A 22,883-nucleotide genomic window follows, 5' to 3' on the forward strand; every position below is an offset into this window, starting at 1 on the left:
ACTTTCTAGTTTTGACAGAATTTGCAAGATGGCGAACTTTTCTCTCAGACAGCATTTTAAAGGCCAATGAGATTAACCTATCATTGCATCTTTACAATAATGTATCTATTTCCAGAGCTGTATCTCTGTGATGTCCTATAGTTTTGTGGTGTGATGTTATAATGACGAATATAATTAAAATGACTCCTGCCAAAGATAGAATACATAAATAAAAAATCATTGTTAAATTTAAAAACTCATTTTCCAACAACAACAACAACAACAACAAAAATACTGTTTCCATTCAATATGATGTCACTGTCTGTCAAAACTTGTGAAAGAGGTTGATCAGACACTCCATTTGCATTACAAATTAACGTTACAATAAAAACTCCCATTATACTTTGCTTCTAAAATAACAATGTTAAACACAATTGCAAATGGTAATGTTTTTGTAAAGTGTCATTGTTAGTGCAATATTGTTTTATCTGTATCGTATTTGCATTAGTTACTTTAAACTATTTTTTTCAGTGTAATAATTGTTATATTATGAGACAAAATGATATGTAGACTACTGTAGGCTACTAGGAAGTGTCCCTGGTTTTAATCTCAGACATCTTGTCTCCTTACAAAACATCATAAGAGAAAATCATAAAACGGTTAAAGTTAAAACGTTAAAAGTACAAAAAAAGTTATATATATTGGATATTATGCTCATGTGATTTTTTTCCTTAGTTTTTGATTTTAAAAATTAAATTTTGTTTCACCATGTATGATAACGAGGAAACAACTGAGGAAAATACGTCAGAAAAAAGAAACGACATAGTAGCATTCCAGTGCCATCTAGCGGTGTATATGTTATTTTACACACCATTTAAAGAAATACTTTACCCAAAAAATGAAAAAATACTCTCCCCATTTGGTTTTAAAACTTTAAGAGTTTTTATTTATTTTTTTCTGTTGAACACAAAAGAAGATATTTTGATAAATGCTGCTGCTGGCCCGTTTTGACTTCTATAGTAGGGGGGTGGGGGACTATGTAAATCAATGGATGCCAGCTACCAGAATTTTTCCAAATATGTTCTTTTGTGTTCATAAAAGAAAAAAACTCAGGTTTTGAGCAAGTGGATCTTACATGCTTGCAGGAATTTAAATTTACGAGTCAACCATACATTCAAGAGATGCTAATTTTGGACATTTTTGTTAAATTCATAATATAAATGTCAGTTTGTAGATTTAGAAATTACGTAGAGATTTGTCAACAGCTACACAATTTTTGTGTTGTCATTATTTTTCCCATAGTGTACTTGTAGCATTTGAATGAAACAATCTAAATGTTAGCACTGCTTATTTTGTTAACTATCATCTCAGGGAGCCAAAAATCGAGCCGGACATTATCAGAAATGCTACGTCTCAAGTTTCTGCGCCTCCCAGGGCAATAAACATGAGAGGGAGGGAACAGGGTAGAAGGAGAAGGTGCTGCTCTAAAAAGTGCTGCTAAAGCTCAAAAACTTCAACACAAGTTTTGTCAAACAGTCCTGACGCATCTGATCCTCTCTAGTGACCTGAAGAGATGTCTGAATTAGGCTCCATTGACAATCCGGTCAAGTTCAAGGATCAAGACTATGAAGTCCTGCTGCAGACGTGCCTCAAATCCGCAGTTCTGTTCTCAGACTCGGTGTTTGCAGCGAATCAAAGCTCCCTCGGTCTCCCAGCGGATCCAGATCCCAAGAAGGCAGTGAAGTGGCTGCGCCCTAAGGTAACTTCACTCATAAGTTAACTAGACTACAGTGAGAATAGTCTTTTATCATCTTGGGTGGACATTCCAGACAAAAATGTTTATAGATTGTATGTGTGAATTTATAGCAAATGAACTGAATTAATAGTAGCAATCATTAATAAATAACACCATTGGGTTGTTATAATTAACAAAATAAGAAACTTAATTTGATTAAAAGTTATACACCAGAGTGTGCAGGAGAAATTTTATTGCATCACAGTGTGCAGGAATTTTCATTGAACACAAGAGCCCTAGTCTTATGGGATCATTAAAGGTGATGTTACACTATAGGAAGCTGTTAAAAATAAAGAAGCTACTAAAACCACCCTGTAAATTCTGCCCATGCTTAAGGTAAAGCAATAACAGCATCTGAAAACATTTCTTCTAAAATTATTTGTTTTAATGATTTTATATATCAAAAAAATTTTATTAAATGTGACTGAAAATCACGATTATTCCATCTTATATTACTTTCTGAACTATTGTGAAGGTAAAACATTAGAGTGTGTTGCTTTAACATTTATATAGTCATCAATCAAAGTTAATCAAAAATGTTTTTCAAAATTGTCTTAGGATAAAAATGGGCATTGTTCAATAGTTTTAAGACACTTCAAATGATGAGTACTGTGTATAAGCATAACATGACAAAATTATTTTATAACTTTTTACAAAAGTTTTTTATTTTATGCATACATTTAATTTTAATTTCAAAGAAATGCCATCATAGATTTTCGTTTTAACACACATAAGTATACTCAAGTCAAACACATAACTATAAATTGTAGATCCAGAAAAAAATTTAATTTGCAAGTGTCTGGTATAACTTTATATTAAGTGGCCTTTATTACTATGTACTTAAATTTAAATGAATTGTGTTGTAAATTCAGGGCATCTGTGCGGTCTTAAAACATATTAAAAGTTTATAAATTAATTTAGTAAAATGTAAGGCCCATAAAATTCATGAATGCCATTTTACAAAGTATTAAATGTTGTGTTATTTTTGGCTCTACAATGTCTGCTAAAGTTTGCTTGAATTTAATCTACGAATATTGGGTTGCTATGTTGTTTATAAAATCAATAAAGTCCTGCCAGATTTGACATCACTCTGCTGTGTTTACTGTAGTAACCATTATTACCATACCTTTATTTCTGCAGTTCTATTATATGTGTACAGTGCATCCGGACAGTTTTCATAGCGCTTCACGTTTTCCACATTTTTGTTACAGCCTTATTCCATAAATTAATTAAATTAATTTATTTTCTCAACCTTCTACACACAATACCCCATAATGACAATGTGAAGAAAGATTTTTTATTTTTTTTAATTGTTGTAAATTTATTCATAATAAAAAACCTGGGGGAGGTTACAGAAAAATGTCTTCTGCTCTGAAAGTTCCAACGAGCACAGTGGCCTCCATCATTTGTAAGTGGAAGGTGTTTGGAACCACCAGGACTCTTCCTAGAGCTGGCTGGCAATCTAAGCTGAGTGATCGGGGGAGAAGGGCCTTAGTCAGAGAGGTGATCAGTAACTCGATGGGCACTCTATCTGAGCTTCAGTGTTGTTATGTGGAGAGAGGAAAACTTTACAGAAATACAACCATCTGTGCAGCAATCCACCAATCAAGCCTGTAAGGTAGAGTAACCAGACAGAAGCCAGTCCCCACCTGGAATTTGCCAAAAGCATCTGAAGGACTTTCAGACCATAAGAAACTAAATTCTCTGGTCTGATGAGACTAAAATTAAACTCTTTGAAATGAATGCCAGGTGTTACGTTTGGAGAAAACCCAGGCACCGCTCATCACCAGACTAGTACCAGCCCTACAGTGAAGCATAGTGGTGGCAGCATCATGCTGTGGGGATGTTTTTCAGTAGCAGGAACTGCAAGACTAGTCAGGATAGAGGGAAGGATGAATGCAGCAATCAGACATTCTGAATGAAAACCTGCTGGGGTGACGGTTCATCTTCCAGCAAGACAATGACCCAAAGCACATCTCCAAAATATCAATGGAGTGGCTTCACAACATATCAGTGAATGTTCTTGAGTGGCCCAGCCAGAGTCCAAACCTAAATCCTATTGAACATCTCTAGAGAGATCTGAAATTGGCTGTACACCATCACTTCCCATCCAACCCGATAGAGCTTGAGAGGTACTGCAAAGAGGAATGGGCAAAAATTCCCAAAGACAGGTCTGCCAAGCTTGTGGCATCATATTTGAAAAGACTTGAGGCTGTAATTGCTGCCAAAGGTGCATCAACACATTATTGAGCAAAGGCTTTTGAATACTTATGTGCATGTGATTTTTGTTTTTTTATTTGTAATAAATTTGCAACAATTTCAAAAAATATGTGTTGAACTTTGAGGAAATAAATGAATTTAATCCATTTTGGAATACGGCTGTAACATAAAAAAATGTGGAAAAAGCGAAGCGCAATGGATACTTTCCGGATGCACTGTATATATATAGTTTTAGTTTAGGATTAGTTTCTCACAATCTGTATTTAGTAAATATAGTGTAAGTTAAAATGTCACCAATGTTACTGGTTGAAATCTAAAGTGGTTATGGTGTCTTAACATACATGAAAAGAGTCTTTAAAAAGTCTTAAGAAGTATTGAATTTCACTCTGATTCCTCAGTATACCCTGTAAAGTGTACTTATTATGTGCATATAAGTTTTTACATTGTACTTAAATTTTACAAATGATCTGCATCTAATTACATCAGTTATTCAACTGCATTTATAATTGCACTTTTGACCCATGACTTACACCTGAAACCTACCCATGCCACCTAGTTCCACACAATTCATTCATGTTGCCACAACACAAATTGGTTAACTTAACACTTTTAACAAATTCATGTGGATTAAACATTAAAAAATAAGTTGTCCCAAAGAAATTTCAAGAACTGTGTTGTTTTAGCTCATTTTAAATAAGTAGTTTAAGCAATCATATACTGTATAAATATATATATATATATATGTGTGTGTGTGTGTGTGTATTATATATGTGTGTGTGTATTATATATATATATACATATATGTATATATATATTATACACTCCCAAAAAAAAAAAAAAAAAAAAAAAATATATATATATATATATATATATATATATATATATATATATATATATATATATATATATATATATATATATATTTTTTTTTTTTTTTTTTTTTTTTTTTTTTGGAGTGTGTCTTTTAAGTATCCCACCTAAAAAGCACCATAAGAGATATTTATTTTTTAAGTTCCTAGTAGTTAAGACCACTTAATATAAAACAAGGCATTTTTTCCCTTACGTAATGATATAATTGCAGACGATTGCAGAATTGTCCCTCTAAGCCAGAGAAACTGTAAACCTAAAAAGTTGGGCATGTGTTTTCATATGTCTTCATCAACCCCTCACATGTACTTGCAAATTGTTTTTGGCTCTCACCCATCTCTTCCGTCCCCACCTCTCCCCCACTTCAGGAAATCACCAGCAATGCCGTCTTTGTGGAAGGCACCATGGGCACCACCGATATCTGCCAGGGCCAGCTGGGTGAGTGCACGCGCCTGTTAGCGAACGCTTGTTCATATTTCATGCCGGGATAATGGGATAACGCCTTACTGCACTTCTCAGAAACCAAATCACCCAAAAGCACCCTCAAGGGCTGAGCACTATCAGAGAAATATCCGTCTTTGGCAACGCTCCCACCCTTTCCTCCCCTTATCACGCAGATAGCCCTCCTCCACCCCCCATCATCTTCTTCATCCACCTAGATCTTCCTCATCATGCTTAATGTACAATCCCCAATTCTGCCCCTGTAGCCGCGAGACACTGCGCTGATCTCAGAGTCCCCGCTGAGAGATGCAACACGGAGCCGCCGCAGGCCACTCACATCAAACACAGCACACATGTACTGAAGCCGGTGGAGGGATGAAAGCGGAGGGAGGATTGGCATCATCTGTACAGCCCTCCTTCCCCCGCCCCCCTTTTCCTCCCACCTAAAGAATAACAATTATTGCGCACAGCGGGGATTGTTTTATTGTTTTGCCTTACCCCCTCTGTCTTCTCATTTCTGCATATGGCATTGATTCGCTGTTCATGGAAAATGGTTTTGTTGGTGTAGTAAAATGTTGGCGAGATATACAGTTTCTTACTGAACTGTATTGTGCAATTCAGTGTCTTATATAGCATCTAAAGTATCATCAGAAGCGGTTTCTTCATTCAATCCAAATGAAATAGTGACATCAAAGCCAGTTTTAACAGATTATAAATCACATTAATTAGGTCAATGCTAAATAAAATATCAGATAAATGTGAAATGAATCGATTTTAAGAACAAAATACTGACTGTTTCAGATAATATACATTTTTATTTAACATAGCAAAGTATTTTCAAAGTATCACATGGTAAAAAGTGATATTCCTTATCAGTATTTTACTTGTTTTACAGTGCAAATGTATAGATATTCTTATGGGAATGAAAATTCTGTCCTTATTTAATCATTTACTCTTGTTTGAAAACTGTTAGGGTTTAATTTTCTGTTCAATGCAAAGGAAGATGAACTGAAGGATGTCGAAGAAAAAAAAAGGTCAATTAATTTCCATAGTATTTTTTGTTTCTGCTATGGATGTCAGTGACTGCTCTTCTTCTGAATAACTTGTTTTGTGTTCAACAGAAGGCAGAAATTCATAAAAAATTTAACCATTTGAGTGAGTAAAGGGTAAGGCAATTTGAGTTTTGAGAACAAAATACACTTTCTTGGAGTGTAAAATGGGTTAAAATGAAATTTATGTAAAAACATGAACATAAAACATAAAACCAAACCAAAAAGCATAAAACAAGTAAATTTTATTTCCCATTGACACATTTGTTTTTGTTTTAAGCATAAACTCGGCTAATTTAGTTAGATTTTTTAGAAAACGATGCAATATTTTTCGTTTTGCATTTAGTATATTTTTAGTTTCTGTGAATGCAAAATTGTGACTTTATGACTCTGTAGTGTAATTTAGGACTTTTAAATACCTTATTTTATATAAAAAAGTTTCCCTGATTAATCTCTTATCAGATGCTCTTATCTACTGTAAACCAAGTGACACTGCATAGTGCATTTTTTATTTATTTTTTATTCTAAATTAGGCCCACTCATTAGCAACTTTTACACATTTAATATAAGAAATTACAGTAAAATTCTTAGATTGACATTCCCTCTAAAAACGGAGTGAAAAACCTTGAAATTTACACAAGCTATCACTTGCATTCTTTTACATTTAAAGGAATAGTTCACCCAAAACTGCTCATGATTACTCTCCCTCAAGCAGTTCTAAACCTTACTGAGTTTCTTTATTCTGTTGAACTCAAAAGAAGATATTTTGAAGAATGGGTAAACATTGACACCATTGTATTTGATTTTTACCCTGCACTCTCAGAAAAAAATAGTAAAAGGTATAAACGTTTGTCACTGTGGCAGTACCTTTTTAAGGGACAGAATTGTACCTTAAGACTAAGAAACAAATTTGTACCATTGCAGTTTGTACCTTTAGGACATAATTTGTACCATGGGAAACCAAAATGTACCTTTTGGTTTTTAAAACCTGCAGATACTATATTGTACCTTTATCAAATGGTACAAATCTGATCCACGAAGGTACCACTACAGTGACCAGACACTTTGTACTTTAACAGTGTCAAATGTTTTCCATCAAGAACTATTTAAAGGAATTTGCTCTATCCAAAATGTGCCAGTAAATATAAAACTAAATACAAAAAATTATTTTTTTAAAAGAGGTTTCTTTTTGTGTAAATGCACCTTTTCCAATGACAATAAAGAGTAAAAATTACTTTAACATAAATCAAAAGATCAATTTTTTGCTGAACATTTCACAACATTTTTCACAAAAATGTTACAGAAACACATTCTCCCATGTACAATATAATATTTCTTCAATTTTTACACAATACCTTTGTAATCACTTAAAATAGAAAATAGAAATAGAATTATGCAAAAGTATTGTACCGAGATATGCTCAATGTTTGATTAGTTTTACAGTACTAAAATGTCTGCATGAACACTTTGCATATGAAGGACTTTTGCCAGCTCCTTTCCGTTGTAGGAAGCAAACTAAAAAAAAAAAAAAGCTGTATCAAAAATGCTTACCAAACGTTTATTAAAATGCCTTAAATGTTTAGTTTACAATACCTATAGTTTTGTTTTACCAGTTATTTTGTATTATAGAACTTAATAATTAATGTTTATAAGTTTCTCATGCTTCTATATGCTTTTAACTTATTATTCTTGTTTTAATATGAAATTTATTCATAAAATCCCTTTGCTTTTCCAGTCATATTGATTTTCATAGATATTGTAATAAAGAAGGATTTGGTCAACGCATTTGTACTGTTTATATGAGAACAATTGTGTCAATCATGAAAATCATTTCAATCATGCCCTAAAAGGTACAAAACAGTATCATAAGAGGTCTTTTCTGTACCATATAAGGTACAATTTTAAATTAAATAAGGAATATTACTTGTACCACTGTTTACTTTTTTTCTGAGAGTGTATTTGCAATTTTTTTGCCAGGACATGACATGTTTTTATAGTGAGTGTCTTGAGAGGTATTTTCAAAGAAATGCACAGTACACTAAAAAAGCAGTGAGTCAGTTCACACAGTGCACATATTTGCTTTGCACTCTGCAATGTCTATCTGAACATGCACTACATAACAAATGTAACACTGCAAACGCACAGCATTCAAATGGTTCTCAAGTTAAAAGTTCAGCTTTTTAAAAATGGTTTCATTTACAGTATTCCCTTCCCCCAGCATTCATAACATCCTTTTCACACATGATCTCTAAACGGTAATTTACCACTAATTTCCGGAAAACGCTGCCTCTTTTTTTGTATGCCCCAGGATACAACACCATTTAAAGAGTATCCCAAGATACTTAGGTGGAAATACCAAACAATCCCTATCACAGCAACATCTGGCTGCGTCTTATTGTGAAACCAAGCATTTGTGATCTGTCCGAGTGTTCTTGTGTCTAAATCATGCAGAAAATAAATGTGTATAGACATCTTATTGCAGAGCAGGCAGATCTTTGCCTCTCAGGATTTGGATGGCCTCTCTAAATAATATATGAACATCCCAACGCATCACTCGAATAACAAACGCATGGAAATAATCTCATTTGAATGGAAATCTACCCAAATAATGCCTTATTCTCAGCACTTCAAGCAGAAATTTTAATTATTTGTTTTCAAGCGACTTTCCACATCAACATATCTATCCCGTTTTCCTGTGGTCGGAAGATTAATTGGACGTCCTCCTTCGCGGAGCTCTGTTTGGTGTCGTTCCTGAGGGATCTGGTGTGTTAGGCATGTTTTTCATGAAGTGTGGTAACGCCGAATCTGTTTCTGTGTCCCCCACATGGGACAGGCGAACAGCTGTTACCTGTTACAGAGGAATGTCTTTGAACGTTGCACAGACAGCAAGTCTCCTGCTCTTTCAAAGCCTTTACTTCCACTTTATGTTTGTGGCTGCACTCATTTGTCAATGGAACCGATGTGTTAATGTGCTGCCTGTGGTTATGTCCTTCTACAGGTAACTGCTGGCTGTTGGCGGCCCTGTCCTGTCTCACCATGCATCCAACTCTATTTGTGAAAGTGGTTCCAGCTGGACAAAGCCTGAGTGAATCCTACGCTGGCATCTTCCGATTTAAGGTGAGAGTTCAATTGTGAAAGAAAAAAGTAACTACAGTACTGTAGGTGTTTTGTGTGTTGGTGTCCAAAGATTAGAACTATTAATTGATTACATTATATTATTAACATGATGTAGTGATTTACTAGAAAAAGTGGTAACACTGTAATTTAAGGCAAAAAAGTTACATTATTATTCATAATTACATGTAACTAAGCTTAAACCTAATCTATATTCTAACTGCAACCAGAAAGTACTTATAATTAATTAATATTACTCAGTGGTTAAATCTTTCCATCTTTATTCCTATAGCGCTTCTACAATCTAGATTGTCTCAAACCAGCTTAACATGCTGTAGATGACAAGATTTCACAGATGAAGTTCAGTTTAGTTCAGTTCAGTGTAATCTACACTCACCGGCCACTTTATTAGGTACACCTCGCAAATTTAATTTCTTATCAGCCAATCACATGGCAGCAACTCAATGCATGTAGACATGGTCAAGACGATCTGCTGCAGTTCATACCAAGCATCAGAATGGGGAAGAAGGATGATTTAAGTGACTTTAAACATGGCATGGTTGTTGGTGCCAGACGGGCTGGTCTGAGTATTTCAGAAACTGCTGATCTACTGGCAACAAGCAAAACATGTTGTCTTTTTTTGATAAATAATATGCCAATATTAAGTGAGTTTTTCCTTAAAACAAGCAAAATAATCTGCCAATGGGGTAGGAAAAATAATCTTACGTCAAAAGAACAAACAAGTCAGCACCAGTGGTGTAGTGATTAGTGCGTCGACACATGCACTCCGGTGTTCGTGGCAACCCGGGTTCGATGCTGCCTTGTGGTCCTATGCCAATCCTTCCCCTCTCTCTGCTCCCCATACTTTTTTGTCAATTTTCTCTACTGTCCTATCAAAAATAAAGGTGAAAACCCCGAAAACATAATTATAAAAAAAGAAAAAACAAGATTATTTTGCTTACCCCATTGGCAGATTATTTTACTTGTTTTAAGGAAAAACTCACTTAATATTGGCATATTATTTCTTAAAACAAGACAATATGTTTTGCTTGTCTAAAAAATGCTTCTTGATATAAGAAAATTTAGATATTTAGACTAGAAACAAGACAAAAAATCTAAGCAAGAGAAGCATTTTTTGCAGTGCACCATAGACATGCTAAGTAGTTATCTCTTAAGAGCAATCACTACCAGTTTATTAGCTACTACAGCAGGGGAGTTCTCGAGATCTATCTGAGCTCAAACTCCCCTCTTGCCTTGCAAACAGGAGGGAGCCACGGGCTTGAGGATCTTATAAGGTCAGGGCTCTCTCATCAGCTAAGTGTGAACTCTTGAAATCCTTTGTTCACCTTATTCATTCAAAGTACAGATTTATTCAGCAACACATTATGTGTTTGGCTTTATAATGCACCACAAGAGCTATTATAAATACATTCAGACATCAAATTGACAGTTTACCAAAAATTAAAGATTTTTTTGAAGAAAGAAAAAAGTCACTGGGGCGTGAGACAATTTTTGAGGAAAAACATAAGAATAGGGTGCCATTTACACTATGTTTTTGTTTTAAAACACATTTGTTTTGTTATGTTAATGCCTGGTGTCTACATTACTCCAGCATTTTCAACCATTTTGAAAATGCTAAAGACTCCTTTTTTAGTTTAGAAATGTATCGGACTTGCATGAAAACAACTTTTGAAAACGAAGATGAGGTTATCAGGTCACTCTCTAATTGATCTTTTCAACTATTGCATTGCGTATCATTCCCTGATTTGTCAAGCCCAACTCATATTACTATTATACAAGCATTAGACTGCAAGTAAAGATGTCTGCAAAATATGTGCATGCCCAGTGAATGTAAATGGTCACAGCATGCACTTAAGGCAGTATAGTGCAGACAGAGAATGTTTTTCAGAAAGGAAGATAAAAACTCCATTTTAAAACAAAAACACACTATAAATGAAGGCACCTGAGATCAGACAAATTCCCCAGCCACTAAATGGTAAAAAGTTATGAGTTGACATGAGACTGTGTTGTTGATTGTTTAGAAGCGGTTATCCACAGTGTTAAATAAAACTGTTTTAGTGGCTATAAATGAATGATGTATTGGGGAAAGTATGAAAGAGACAATACATTTTACACAAAGGGGTCTGTTTTTATAGTCCAAGTGGGGGTCTAAGTTGGAGTCATATATTTGTTATGTTTATGCCTGGTGTCTACATTACTCCAGCATTTTTGTTTGAACCACAAAAACTGAGCATTTTGAAAATGCTAACGACTTCTTTTTTAGTTTAGAAGTGCTTGTGTTTTATTTCAATGTATGGAACTGACATGCAAACTTTTAAAAACGAAGATGAGGTTGTCCACAGTCACTCTCTAATTAGTCTTTTGGACTATTCCATTGAGTATCATTCCCTGATTTGTCAAGCTCCGCTCAAATGACTATTATACAAGAATTAGACTGCAAGTACCAACATAAGCTGATTCTGAATATGTAGCCCTATATACGTGTCTGGAGATCACAAATTATGTAGCCAGAAGTACGTATGGCTGCATTTTGTTTTTTAAAGGAACGCTACGGGGCGGTATGATGCCGCTTCCTTTCGTGCTTACCAGCTGACCGGTTGCCTCATATGGATGGTTTTTTCCACTGTTACCAGTTTATCCAGTAGTTCGCCATGTACATTTGTGGACTTGAGACGCAGAGAGGAGTTGATCATGATGACGGGGTTCGAACCCGGTGAAGCACGGTTCCAGAAAACTTAAAAGACAAAAATAGAATACAAAAACTAAAATAAACAAGTAAATAACAGGGTGAGGTAAAACCTAAAAATGTGGCAAAATCAGACGAGAGATTTTCCTTTTCTAGATAACTTTTTAAAATTGTTGGTTGGGTTGAGGGAAGTGGGTGGGAGGATCAATCTGTGCTTTTTAAAATACTGTTGGTTCGTTTTAAGGTAGAAGGAGGGTGGGTCAGTCGATCGGTCAGTCTGGCATTCATTCAGTCAGTCGGCCAGTCAACAGCGGCCTCTAGTGGATTTACACAAGAACAGCAGGTGTGAATGGCACCCATAAGAGAAATTTGAGATCTCAAAAATCGTACACAGCAGCGTCTTATCTATTTGCAAAAACAAAAACTGCAAAAAAAATAAAATGTAGCTCCTGGGATGTATTTGCCGCTCTCCAGAAGTGTATATTGAGGTACGTTTTCAGAATGAGCCTGGGATGGCAAGTACAGATGTCTGCAAAATATGTGCATGCCCAGTGAGTGTGAATAGTCACAGCATGTGTTTTAGGCTGTGTAGTACAAAGAGAGAATGTTTTTCAGAAACACAGATAAAAATGACAGTCTGGATGATGAGCATATTCATCCTAAACAACATTTTAAAATGAAAACACATTATAGATGAAGGCACCTGAGATCATACAAAATCACCCGCCACTTAAATGTCAAAAAAGTTATGAGTTGATATCAGACTGTATTTTATTGATTGTTTAGAAGCGGTCATCCACAGCCTTAAATAAAACTGAATTAGTGACTATAACTGAATGATGTATTGGGGAAAGTATGAAAGAGACGATACATTTTACACAAAGGGGTCTGTTTTTATAGACCAAGTGGCGGTCTGAGATGGAGTCATATACCAGTGCAGGATTTATATCCTGGTTAGAATGTTTTCTGTGTAATTATGCATACCAGACCTTCCTTAAGCTTGAGATGTCAAAATCAAACACAATGGTAATTAGAATCAGTCTTCTTTGACCTGACCGTCCTGAACAGCTGAGGCTCATTGCAGAAACACATCCCGTCATCTCCCTTCTGTCCCGATGACATGTACATCTGCATGTCCCTCCCCCTATAAACCTGCATCACATTGGCACAAATTATCATAATTCAACTGTCTGTTCATATTCAAAAAGAAAGAACATTGTGTTTTTGTTTCTTCCTATTGCATATGTGCTGCAAAGCCTCTTATTAGAACCAGACTGGTCAAATAAATCCAAAAGTTTGGAATGACCGCTCCTCTTAAAATGATCCAGCAGTGCAAACTCTCTTGTTTCAGTGCTTTTCTATGTGGTTTCCATACTGATACGACCCAGTGTGAATCTTTTCCATCTTCTTATTTAGTAGGGATGCATTTAAAGAGATAGTGAACCCACAAATGAATGCTTACTCACATTCAATGTCCTTTTAAACCTTTATGGCTTTCTTTTATATGTTAAATGCAAAAGGTAATATTTTGAAGAATGTTAAAAACCGGTAACCACTGACTTCCATAGTAGGAAAAACAAATACTATAGCAGTCAATGGTCACAGATTTGCAGCTGTTGTAAAAATATATGTGTGTTTAACAGAAAGAAATGAAGTCAACCGGGTTTGGAACATTTGAAAGCTGACCAAACGATTACCTGATTTTTAGTTTGGGGTGAACTATCCCTTTAAAATTAAAGCTTTTGTTATATAGACAGACTGAATTAAAGGAGGCTCAAGGCAGCATGGTAGTGAGCTGATTTACTGAAAGATGTGGAGGTGGGAGGAGCTTGTTCATCTAATCCTGTCAGTCACATCGCATGCATAGCCAGATTGTGAGGGAATTTGAGCTACTGTTTTGTGTTTAACTTATTTAGAATGAGGGAAGGCAAAAGGTAAATTGTGGTCTCAAGGTTTTTAGGGAGTTAGCTGTCCCTTTAAGTAAATTTGATCATCTATATATATATATATATATATATATATATATATATATATATATATATATATATATATATATATATATATATACGCTATAATTATTTAATATCAATATCAAACTAATATCAGTACCAATCTAAATTATGGAGTATTAGTTTTGTTTTTTAAGGTCACGGACCGCTGTAAAAGCACTTCACTGCATATCGTACTATGTATGACTGTGTAATGTGTATGTGACAAATAAAATTTCTACTTGAATTTGAGTTTTTACTTTTGGTGTAAAAGGACTCTATATATTGTAAAAAAATTGTTCATAATAACAAACACTTTTTTACACAGAACTCAAAATAATTCTTCCATAGCAACACTTCTGGTAAATCTTCTGATGCAACTTTTATTTGTAAAATAAATAATCAAAATAAACTACTAAAATATGAATATTCATTCATTTTCCTTTGGCTAAGTCCCTAATTTATCAGGGGTTGCCACAGTGGAATGAACTGCCAACTATTTGTAAAAAAAAATAAATAAATTATATAACAAATGCCCGTCCAGCTGCAACTAAAATAAAATGATCTAAGATTATTTTTAAAAACATTTTGGTTAACTGTTATAAAACAGTTAAATTTTTGTGGGAATCATCCCTTTAGGATACACAGTTTAAGTTATTCATTATTCACATAAAAAAAACATTTAACTTTACGTTTATTTAAAGGTAGTGATTTAAAAAAAAAGCAATTTTTCTTAGTGTAAAATGTAATAGAACTAGTATGCACTCAATTTTATTTTATTTATTTATTTTTTTTGCTGCACTGTAAAACATTTTAAGCCAGTAAAAAAAAACATTCTTATTCACTTTTATTTTTTCTCGTCTACTCAATTTTTGAAAACATCAGTTGGACTGACTTAAAATGTCTGAAGTTGAGTGAACATAAAAACTATTTTGGAACTTGGGTACTAAGAATTAGAAACAGGACAGGAGGCCAAACAACAATAATGGTAAACAAGACAACAAAACATGGCAGGACAAACAGGAAAAACTAATATCCCCATTTGAATTATAGTTTGAGCATTTGATTTGTCATTTAATTATACAGAATTTTACTGAATTGTTCATGAAAATAAATATCAGATACATTTCTTATCTGAGAATGCATTTTGGTCTTTTAGTAATTGATTGTATGAGCATTTGATTTGTCATTTGGGTAGTTGTTTTGAAAGTTTGATTTATGAGATCATAATTCACAATAAAAGGGTTTCTGCACCTGCACCTCCCTGTTATAATTTTTTTAATGAATATGAATTATTATTCATTAATAATTGTTCATTATTAATTAATACAAATTTTAAATTACTTGCATTATTGCAGTAGTTTTTTGTTGTTGTTAATAATAATGACATTAATGTTATTATTGGTGTTGCTATTATTTTTGTCGTGGTTGGAAATACTGCAAATGAGGAGGTCTGAGATCACCTCAACTTAAAGTAACAAGTTGGCAGAAGCTTTATTGGATAAACTTGCGTGAATCTTTTAACTTCTTGAAGAAAATGTAGATTTAGGTTAAGTAAACATGTTAAATGTATTCTTACAGATTTTTAAAGGTTTTTTTTACAGTTTGCTTGGTCAAACTGCTTATTTAAATGAGCTACATCAACTTTTTTAAGACAACTTAATTGTTTTTATAACAAATACAGTTCTAGCAATGGAGTTGAGGATCCAAATGCAGTGTTTTTATTAACAAGAGTAGTCAGGCAGCCAAAGGTCACAAGCAGGAGCAAATAGTAAAACACGTCAATCCAAAAGAGTAGTCATGTCACACGTGAAGACCTCTGTAAGTGCTACAGGATAACAAGACTAAGCTAAATGTAAGTCTGAATAAGATGCATGAGTCCTGGCAATCCATGAGCTTCTAGCTGTTTGTGAGTAATCAGGAGAATCAGGAACTGGTGTGTGTGTGAGGTGCATGATAGTGTTTGTAGTCCAGTTCAGTGACAGAAGTGTAGTTCTCCAGCGATCTGCAAGGATTAGATCATGGGTGATCTTGACAGTTTTATGTTCAATCCAATTAAATTTTTAAAAACATAAGTTAACTTAATTTAACTTTATTTCATTTTAATTTGTGTCGGGAGTCAGGACAACATGAATGAATTCAACCCAGCGTTTTTTACAGTGTGAATAATATTATTTTCTGCATTTGGAATGCAATTCAAGGCTGATCTTTAGGTCAAAGATACACTTTAAGTAAATCATGTTATGAATATACAGATTATTTAAAAAAAAATGATAGCATGTAGAAAATTACTAAACAAAAGCTGCTCCCTATCTTATGTGCATCTCTCAAATACTGTCAGTTGAACTTAATGACCTTCTTCTAAATGTATGTGCTATGTAATAAATGACATCTCACTGAAGCACAGTGAGGAATGAACCATAGCTAGTATTATTATTATTATTATCACTGCAGTGCTTTTTGTTTTTAGAGCATTCACCTTGACAAGGCTTGTATAAAACAAGCCAGTACAGCTCTCGTGGCTGATGTGCTGCTGCTGTGTGCATAATGGTAAACTGAGGTTAACCGTGTGAGATAAAAGTACAGTTAATTAAACAATCAAAACATATTAATGCTAAGGAGCTCTTATGGAAAGTAACATGGCGTTATGTAATTGTTATGGCATTATCGTCAAAACACCCTAATTATACATGCCTGATATTATATTTAGAGGCTAAACAGCTGTGTGTTGCATGACTTGAACTGATCCAGTACAGTTGAAAAGAAGAAAGGAAAAAAAGTGTAATTTGAGTGACAGGAGAGAAATGTGAAAACTAGAGGATGATTCCTGAAATGTCTGGACTTGTTGCTGTAGCCCAAAGACATGGACACATAGACATGGACACAAACACACAGTACTACCTGCAGGCCAACAACAGGCCCATACCTGTCTGTTTGACACCACAATGTGACTTTCAACTTCACATTTGAAAACGGTCATTCATTCTGATCTTATAATTGTTTTTTAACCCAAATTGCTCAGCATGTTGTTTTTGTTGTCGTGCCTCAATTCCCGTAAACTGTAAAAATGTATTTTATTTATATATTTTTTTTTATTTTAGAATTGAAATACAGTACATTTCACAAAAGTTTTGCTTATTAAAAGATTTTTTGAAAAGTTCTTAAATTATTGAAATACCTTATAATATATATATATATATATATATATATATATATATATATATATATATATATATATATATATATATATATATATATATATATATATATATATATATGTATGTATATATATATATATATGTATGTATATATATATATATATATATATATATATATATATATATATATATATATATATATATATATATATATATATATATATATATACTGTATATATATATATAAACTACAATTACTATGGTATAAATACAGCACTACAACATACAAAAGACAGAGATCGACTTAAGCCTGATTTATACTTCTGCGTCAGGTGATCGGTGTAACCCATGGCGCATGCAACGCGCATGGCTGTGTATTTATACTTCTGCGCGCTGTCTCTGTTGGTCTGCATTAACACTTCCGAAACGCTAGTGGGCAGTGAGGTGTACATGTTTCTCTGTGTCGAGTTTCTTAGCTGCTTTTTTGCTTTTCCTGAACACTTCCGGGATGTACAAGTGGCTTCAAACTTGCTCATTTTGAGGCAGGAACCAGCGGACGTGCAACAACTTTAACTATGAGGTAAACACAAAACAAAACTTTCCATCCGGAGTTCCTTCACGGGACTCCACACTTGTAAACAATCGCTCGCGCCATTCGAAGCCGACCAATCACAGGGCTTACGCTACGCGTCGTTGCGACGTGTAGTTACATTTTTTGAGAGGTGCACGTCAGTGACGGCCACGGTCACGGCGAAGGGCTATGCGTCAGCGCCGTAGCATACGCCGGCGTTTGACGCAGAAGTATAAATCAGCCTTTAGGCCCAATCCCAATTCCATTTTGTCCCCCTTCTTCTATCCCTTTCCCTTCTCCTTGGCCCTTGAAACAGAGTGTGAAGGGCTTTAAAATTTACCCCTAAGAATTGGGACAGCACTACAGCACCTGCACACGTCATCATATGTCATCGGGCTCTCTTGCTTCATATGTGATCAACAAATGGCTGTTGTAGTATTACAGTTGCGTTATTTTTTTTTTCTCTACAGGAAATCTCTAAAGGCATATATTATGTCATCATAATGATAAAATGTGGCAATAAGATTGTAACTATACTGCGCATTTACACAGTGGCCATATTCATCTATGTAAACACACAAAAACAACATTAACATGTTGAATGAATGTATTAAAACATATGCTTTGTTTGTCGTAAAAATTCGTAATAATGGACGTGTACAGCTATGCTGCCGTTGTAGCTGGTGTATTCCGGAAAATTTTCGTACACATTGGTTTTGAGTTTTGCCCTGAAAAATCTCAGTTTTAAGGGCTATCCAGCCCTTCCCCTTAGCCATATGCCTTCAAAGAATTGAAGAATTGAAAGAATTGGGGCACGCACCCCTACTCCGTCACGTGAATGCGCAAAATGAAGGGTGGGGTAAGGGGAAGAATTGGATTAGGGCTTAGAAAGTCACTCAACAGTTTAATAATGATTTGATTAGATGTAGTTAAAAATTACACAGAGTTTTTCCTTTTCTAAGGGCTTATTATGTGGTCTCGGTCGCCATCTTGTGGATGAACAATGTCAACCGTCTGCTCTGCTCAATGACAGGCTGATGGATGCCGACGTGCTGTATCTCAGAAATGCACTATCCTCATAAATAAACTTAAAAGATGCAATCTAAACAACTACATTCTCGCCTAAAAATACCTCAAAAGTACATTATGTTGTCCAACAGCTGCAATATTTGTCAAACTGTATAGTGAGTTTATTGATCTGCTGTCACTCTATGTGGGCGGAGTAATACACAAGAGTTAAAAGGCTATACGCGTTCTGATATTGCAGACTATTGCACAGCTACCAGTCAATCCGATTCAAGAACCAGACAGAACTGTTTGTATGAAAAGAAATACAGTTCTGTTGTAGACAAGCCATGTTGTGTTTGAAGTTAGCATCTTGTGCTTAAACACAAAATGGTGGAAAATGCCAACTCTGTTATTGTCTGCACTGTTAGTGGTTTAACAATAACCTAAACAACAATTACTAACATAATCAAATGTTTTTTAAGCATTTTACATTAATTAATTCAGTTTACTGTAAATTATACCTTTATCATTCTAATTTAGGGATTTAAATTTTTAAACAGGGATGTATTAAACTGATCAAAAATAACAATAGATCTGTTACAAAAGAGGTTTTATTTATTTATTCATCTATTTACCTTCAGCTTAGTCCCTTATTTATCAGGGTTTGCCACAGCAGAATGAACTGACAACAGATGTTTTAAATAAATGCTATTATTTAAACTTTGCATTCATATAAGAATCATGGAAGCAAATGTATGCAAGCATTTCCAAAGTATTCATCAGGTCATGTTTTCATCAATCAATCAATCAATCAATCAATCAATCAATCAATCAATCAATCAATCAATCAATCAATCAATCAATCAATCAATCAATCAATCAATCAATCAATCAATCAATCAATCAATCAATCAATCAGCATATTACAATGATAATAAAGGATCAAGTGACTGAAGAATGGAGTAAAAATTATGTAGGGGCAAAATAATAATTTAAGATATAAAACTGTTATTTCATGTTGTGAAATGTGACCTCTCTCTCTCTCTCTCTCTCTCTCTGTCTCTCTTTCTGTGTAGTTCTGGCAGTATGGTGAGTGGGTGGAGGTGGTAGTGGATGACAGGCTGCCTGTGAGAGAGGGCCGTCTGCTTTTCAGCTACTCTCGCACCAGCAACGAGTTCTGGAGCGCCCTGGTGGAGAAAGCTTATGCCAAGTCAGTTCCAGCATATGTGTCCTTGACTGTGTGGATGTGTGAATGTTCATTAGCAGCCATTGTTCCTCTCTGTTTTATTTTTAGAAAAACATCCAGTTGTAAAACAAACCTTTTCAAATGCAGCTCATGGATGTCGAGCAATTCATTTAGAAACAATCCAAGCAGTGGAAGCCAATTAGCAGAATTCAGATGAGTGTGTGTGTGTCTGTTCTTAAAAGTGAAATTGAGTGTGAGAGGGGGGTGGGTGAAAGAGGGAAGGTGGGATTTTATTTACTAACAATATGCATGTTTTAATGTGTAGTAGCTGAAACTGTTTGTCTATGGAATTCAATCCTTAACCCAGAGACATTCCAACTTCATATGAAAACTTCATTCATTCATTCATTCATTCATTTTCTTTTCGGCTTAGTCTTTTTATTAATCTGGGGTGGCCACAGTGGAATGAACCACCAACTTATCCAGCATATGTTTTAAGCTGCTGATGCACTTTCAGCTGCAACCAATCACTGGGAAACACCCATGCACACTCATTTAAACACATACACTACACAATTCACCAATAGTGCATGTCTTAGGAATTTTTTTTTTGGGGGGGGGGGGGGGGGGTTGGGGATTTCTTGCTGGTAGGTAACCCACTGCACCACCGGGCCACCCATATGAAAACTTATTAAAACATATTTATTTTCATTAACAAATACAGATAACTTTTAAGCTTTTACTAAATGGGCACTGGATTATTATGGCGCGGTGAAGACTTTCGATCCCAGGTAATGAAGGACACAACCGGTGGATCCTACACAGCCTCCAACACCTCAAGATTTAATGTGTGCTGGTAATGGCAGAATGATTTTAAAAGAAAACTCCAGATTACAGTTTTAAATGATTGAATTAGGTTTCATTTAATTGGATATCTAAAGAGTATGACATTTCCTACTAATAAATGATTTTATAGACAGTTTTATGTGTACATATAAGAATCAAAGGAAATATATTTCCAGTTTTTCTGAACCTTGTTTTACCTTCAGATCGCTAAACATAAGCTTTAAAATTACTTTGAGGACAAAGTCATTACAAATTGTATTACCTGCTTAATAATGGCAACTGTTATGGTTGGTAGATAATACCAAAGACTTTAGTATACATTTGGATTAAATTTGTCACAATTTACCGGTATTTTGGAATGGATGTGTGAATGGTCTTTTCAGAAAAATTCCGGAATGTCCTTGACTGTGTGACCAGCGCTTTTTTGAGTTTACCGGTAAAGTTGTTCCAATTTTTACCAGTATCACTGTGTAAAAGGGGCTAATGAGATCTATACTGCAGGCTAGATTGTGTCATTTTAAAACGCTTCAAAGGATGCAACCTGTGAAACGAGACACAGCCAATGTTCATAAATTATGTTTTTTTTTATTGTGCATTAATTTGCAAAAAGTTTCCCAGAGATGAGTTGCGGCTGGAAGGGCATCCGCTGCGTAAAAACGTGCTGGTTGAGTTGGCGGTTCATTCCGCTGTGGCGACCCCAGATTAATAAGGGGACTAAGCTGAAAAGAAAATGAATGAATGAATTTGCAAAAAGCTGTTTTAGTATTGCAAATGAAAATGATCTTTAAGTGTAAACCCTACTTCAGACTTTCCTGCGGCATTCTGTGCATATATTATTGTCTTTGTGTTGATACCTACACATTAACATGCAATAAAAATACCATCAAATGCAGTGGATGGATATTGAGCAATTAAAGGGGTAGTTCTCCCCCAAAAATGAGAATTATGTTGTCTATTACTCACCCTCATGTCGTTCCGAACACCTCATTTTTCAGAGACAGCAATGTCCCGAGATGTTTAAGGTACAGAAAAATAACCAAAAACATTGTCAAAACAATCCATGTGACATCAATGTTTAAATTGTAATCGTACAACGCTCCAAGATCCCTTTTGTGATCCAGAAGAATTGTAAAAAATATTGCACCAGGACAGGGTGCATGTTTACTGTAGGCAGGGGCGAATTTAACCAATAAGCGAGATAAGCGGCCCCTAATAAATAGAAGTGTAAGTATAAAAGTATAAATTATACCTATAAACTATATATAACTTAATTTTCTACCTTATTTTGTATGGTGAGAGCTAAACAAATACAATTTTAACAGAATTAAATATTATTTAGCATTTAATCAATTATTATATTATTATAATAATGTAATGTAAAATAAGATATCCATCATGGAGCACTCCAGCTGTCAAATTGATAAAAAATATATATATTTATTATTTTTAGTTTTAAATTCTTAAGAAAACTAATCATTTAAAATGTAGAGATTGCATTAATTTAAAAGAGATTAAGTGATATAAAAAAACAGCAATATAAATAAAAAAAATTTAAATAGAAAGGGGGCATTTTAGGACTTGGGCCGTATGGCTGGAACTGCTTAGGTTAGCACGTCTAGTTAGCTCGTCTGCGCAGGAGTGCATCCATATGAAATTACAGTTTGAGTGCAGCTTCAAAAGTCTCTACATGATATCAGCCCAGTTTTATAGGTCCTCCAAACATAATGTCGAGATCAACTTGATAAGGGAAAGTCTTGACACACTTAACGGAAAGAAAACGGCACAGATGATGTGTACTGCAGAGCTTTTGTATGGCCGGCATTCGTGGTTCGCTACGATCTGCTCACATAAGTATAGCAACTGCGGCGCCCGTTGCCTTTGTAACGAGGGGTCTGAGACAGTATTACAATCCAAATGCAGAAGTTTTATTAAAGGGTTTAGGCAGAGACATCAG

General features: G+C 34.7%; 1 protein-coding gene across 3 annotated transcripts in view; it reads left to right on the forward strand.

Moving 5' to 3' along the window:
- The first annotated feature begins 1,494 nt into the window (after nucleotides 1–1,494).
- Nucleotides 1,495–22,883, forward strand: part of capn12 (calpain 12) — a 67,414-nt gene continuing 46,025 nt past the window's right edge. For all 3 annotated transcript variants that reach the window (XR_012393817.1, XM_005173670.6, NM_001083063.2), the window contains exons 1-4: nucleotides 1,495–1,738; nucleotides 5,230–5,299; nucleotides 9,350–9,468; nucleotides 19,974–20,107. Coding sequence is in view for 2 of the 3 variants with exons in the window: in XM_005173670.6 (XP_005173727.1) it covers nucleotides 1,553–1,738; nucleotides 5,230–5,299; nucleotides 9,350–9,468; nucleotides 19,974–20,107 (509 nt within the window). In the remaining variant the exon portion in view is untranslated. The remainder of the gene's footprint in view (nucleotides 1,739–5,229; nucleotides 5,300–9,349; nucleotides 9,469–19,973; nucleotides 20,108–22,883) is intronic.

The sequence above is a fragment of the Danio rerio genome, chromosome 18 (genome assembly GCF_049306965.1).
Source record: "Danio rerio strain Tuebingen ecotype United States chromosome 18, GRCz12tu, whole genome shotgun sequence".
Taxonomy (NCBI): Eukaryota; Metazoa; Chordata; class Actinopteri; order Cypriniformes; family Danionidae; genus Danio; species Danio rerio.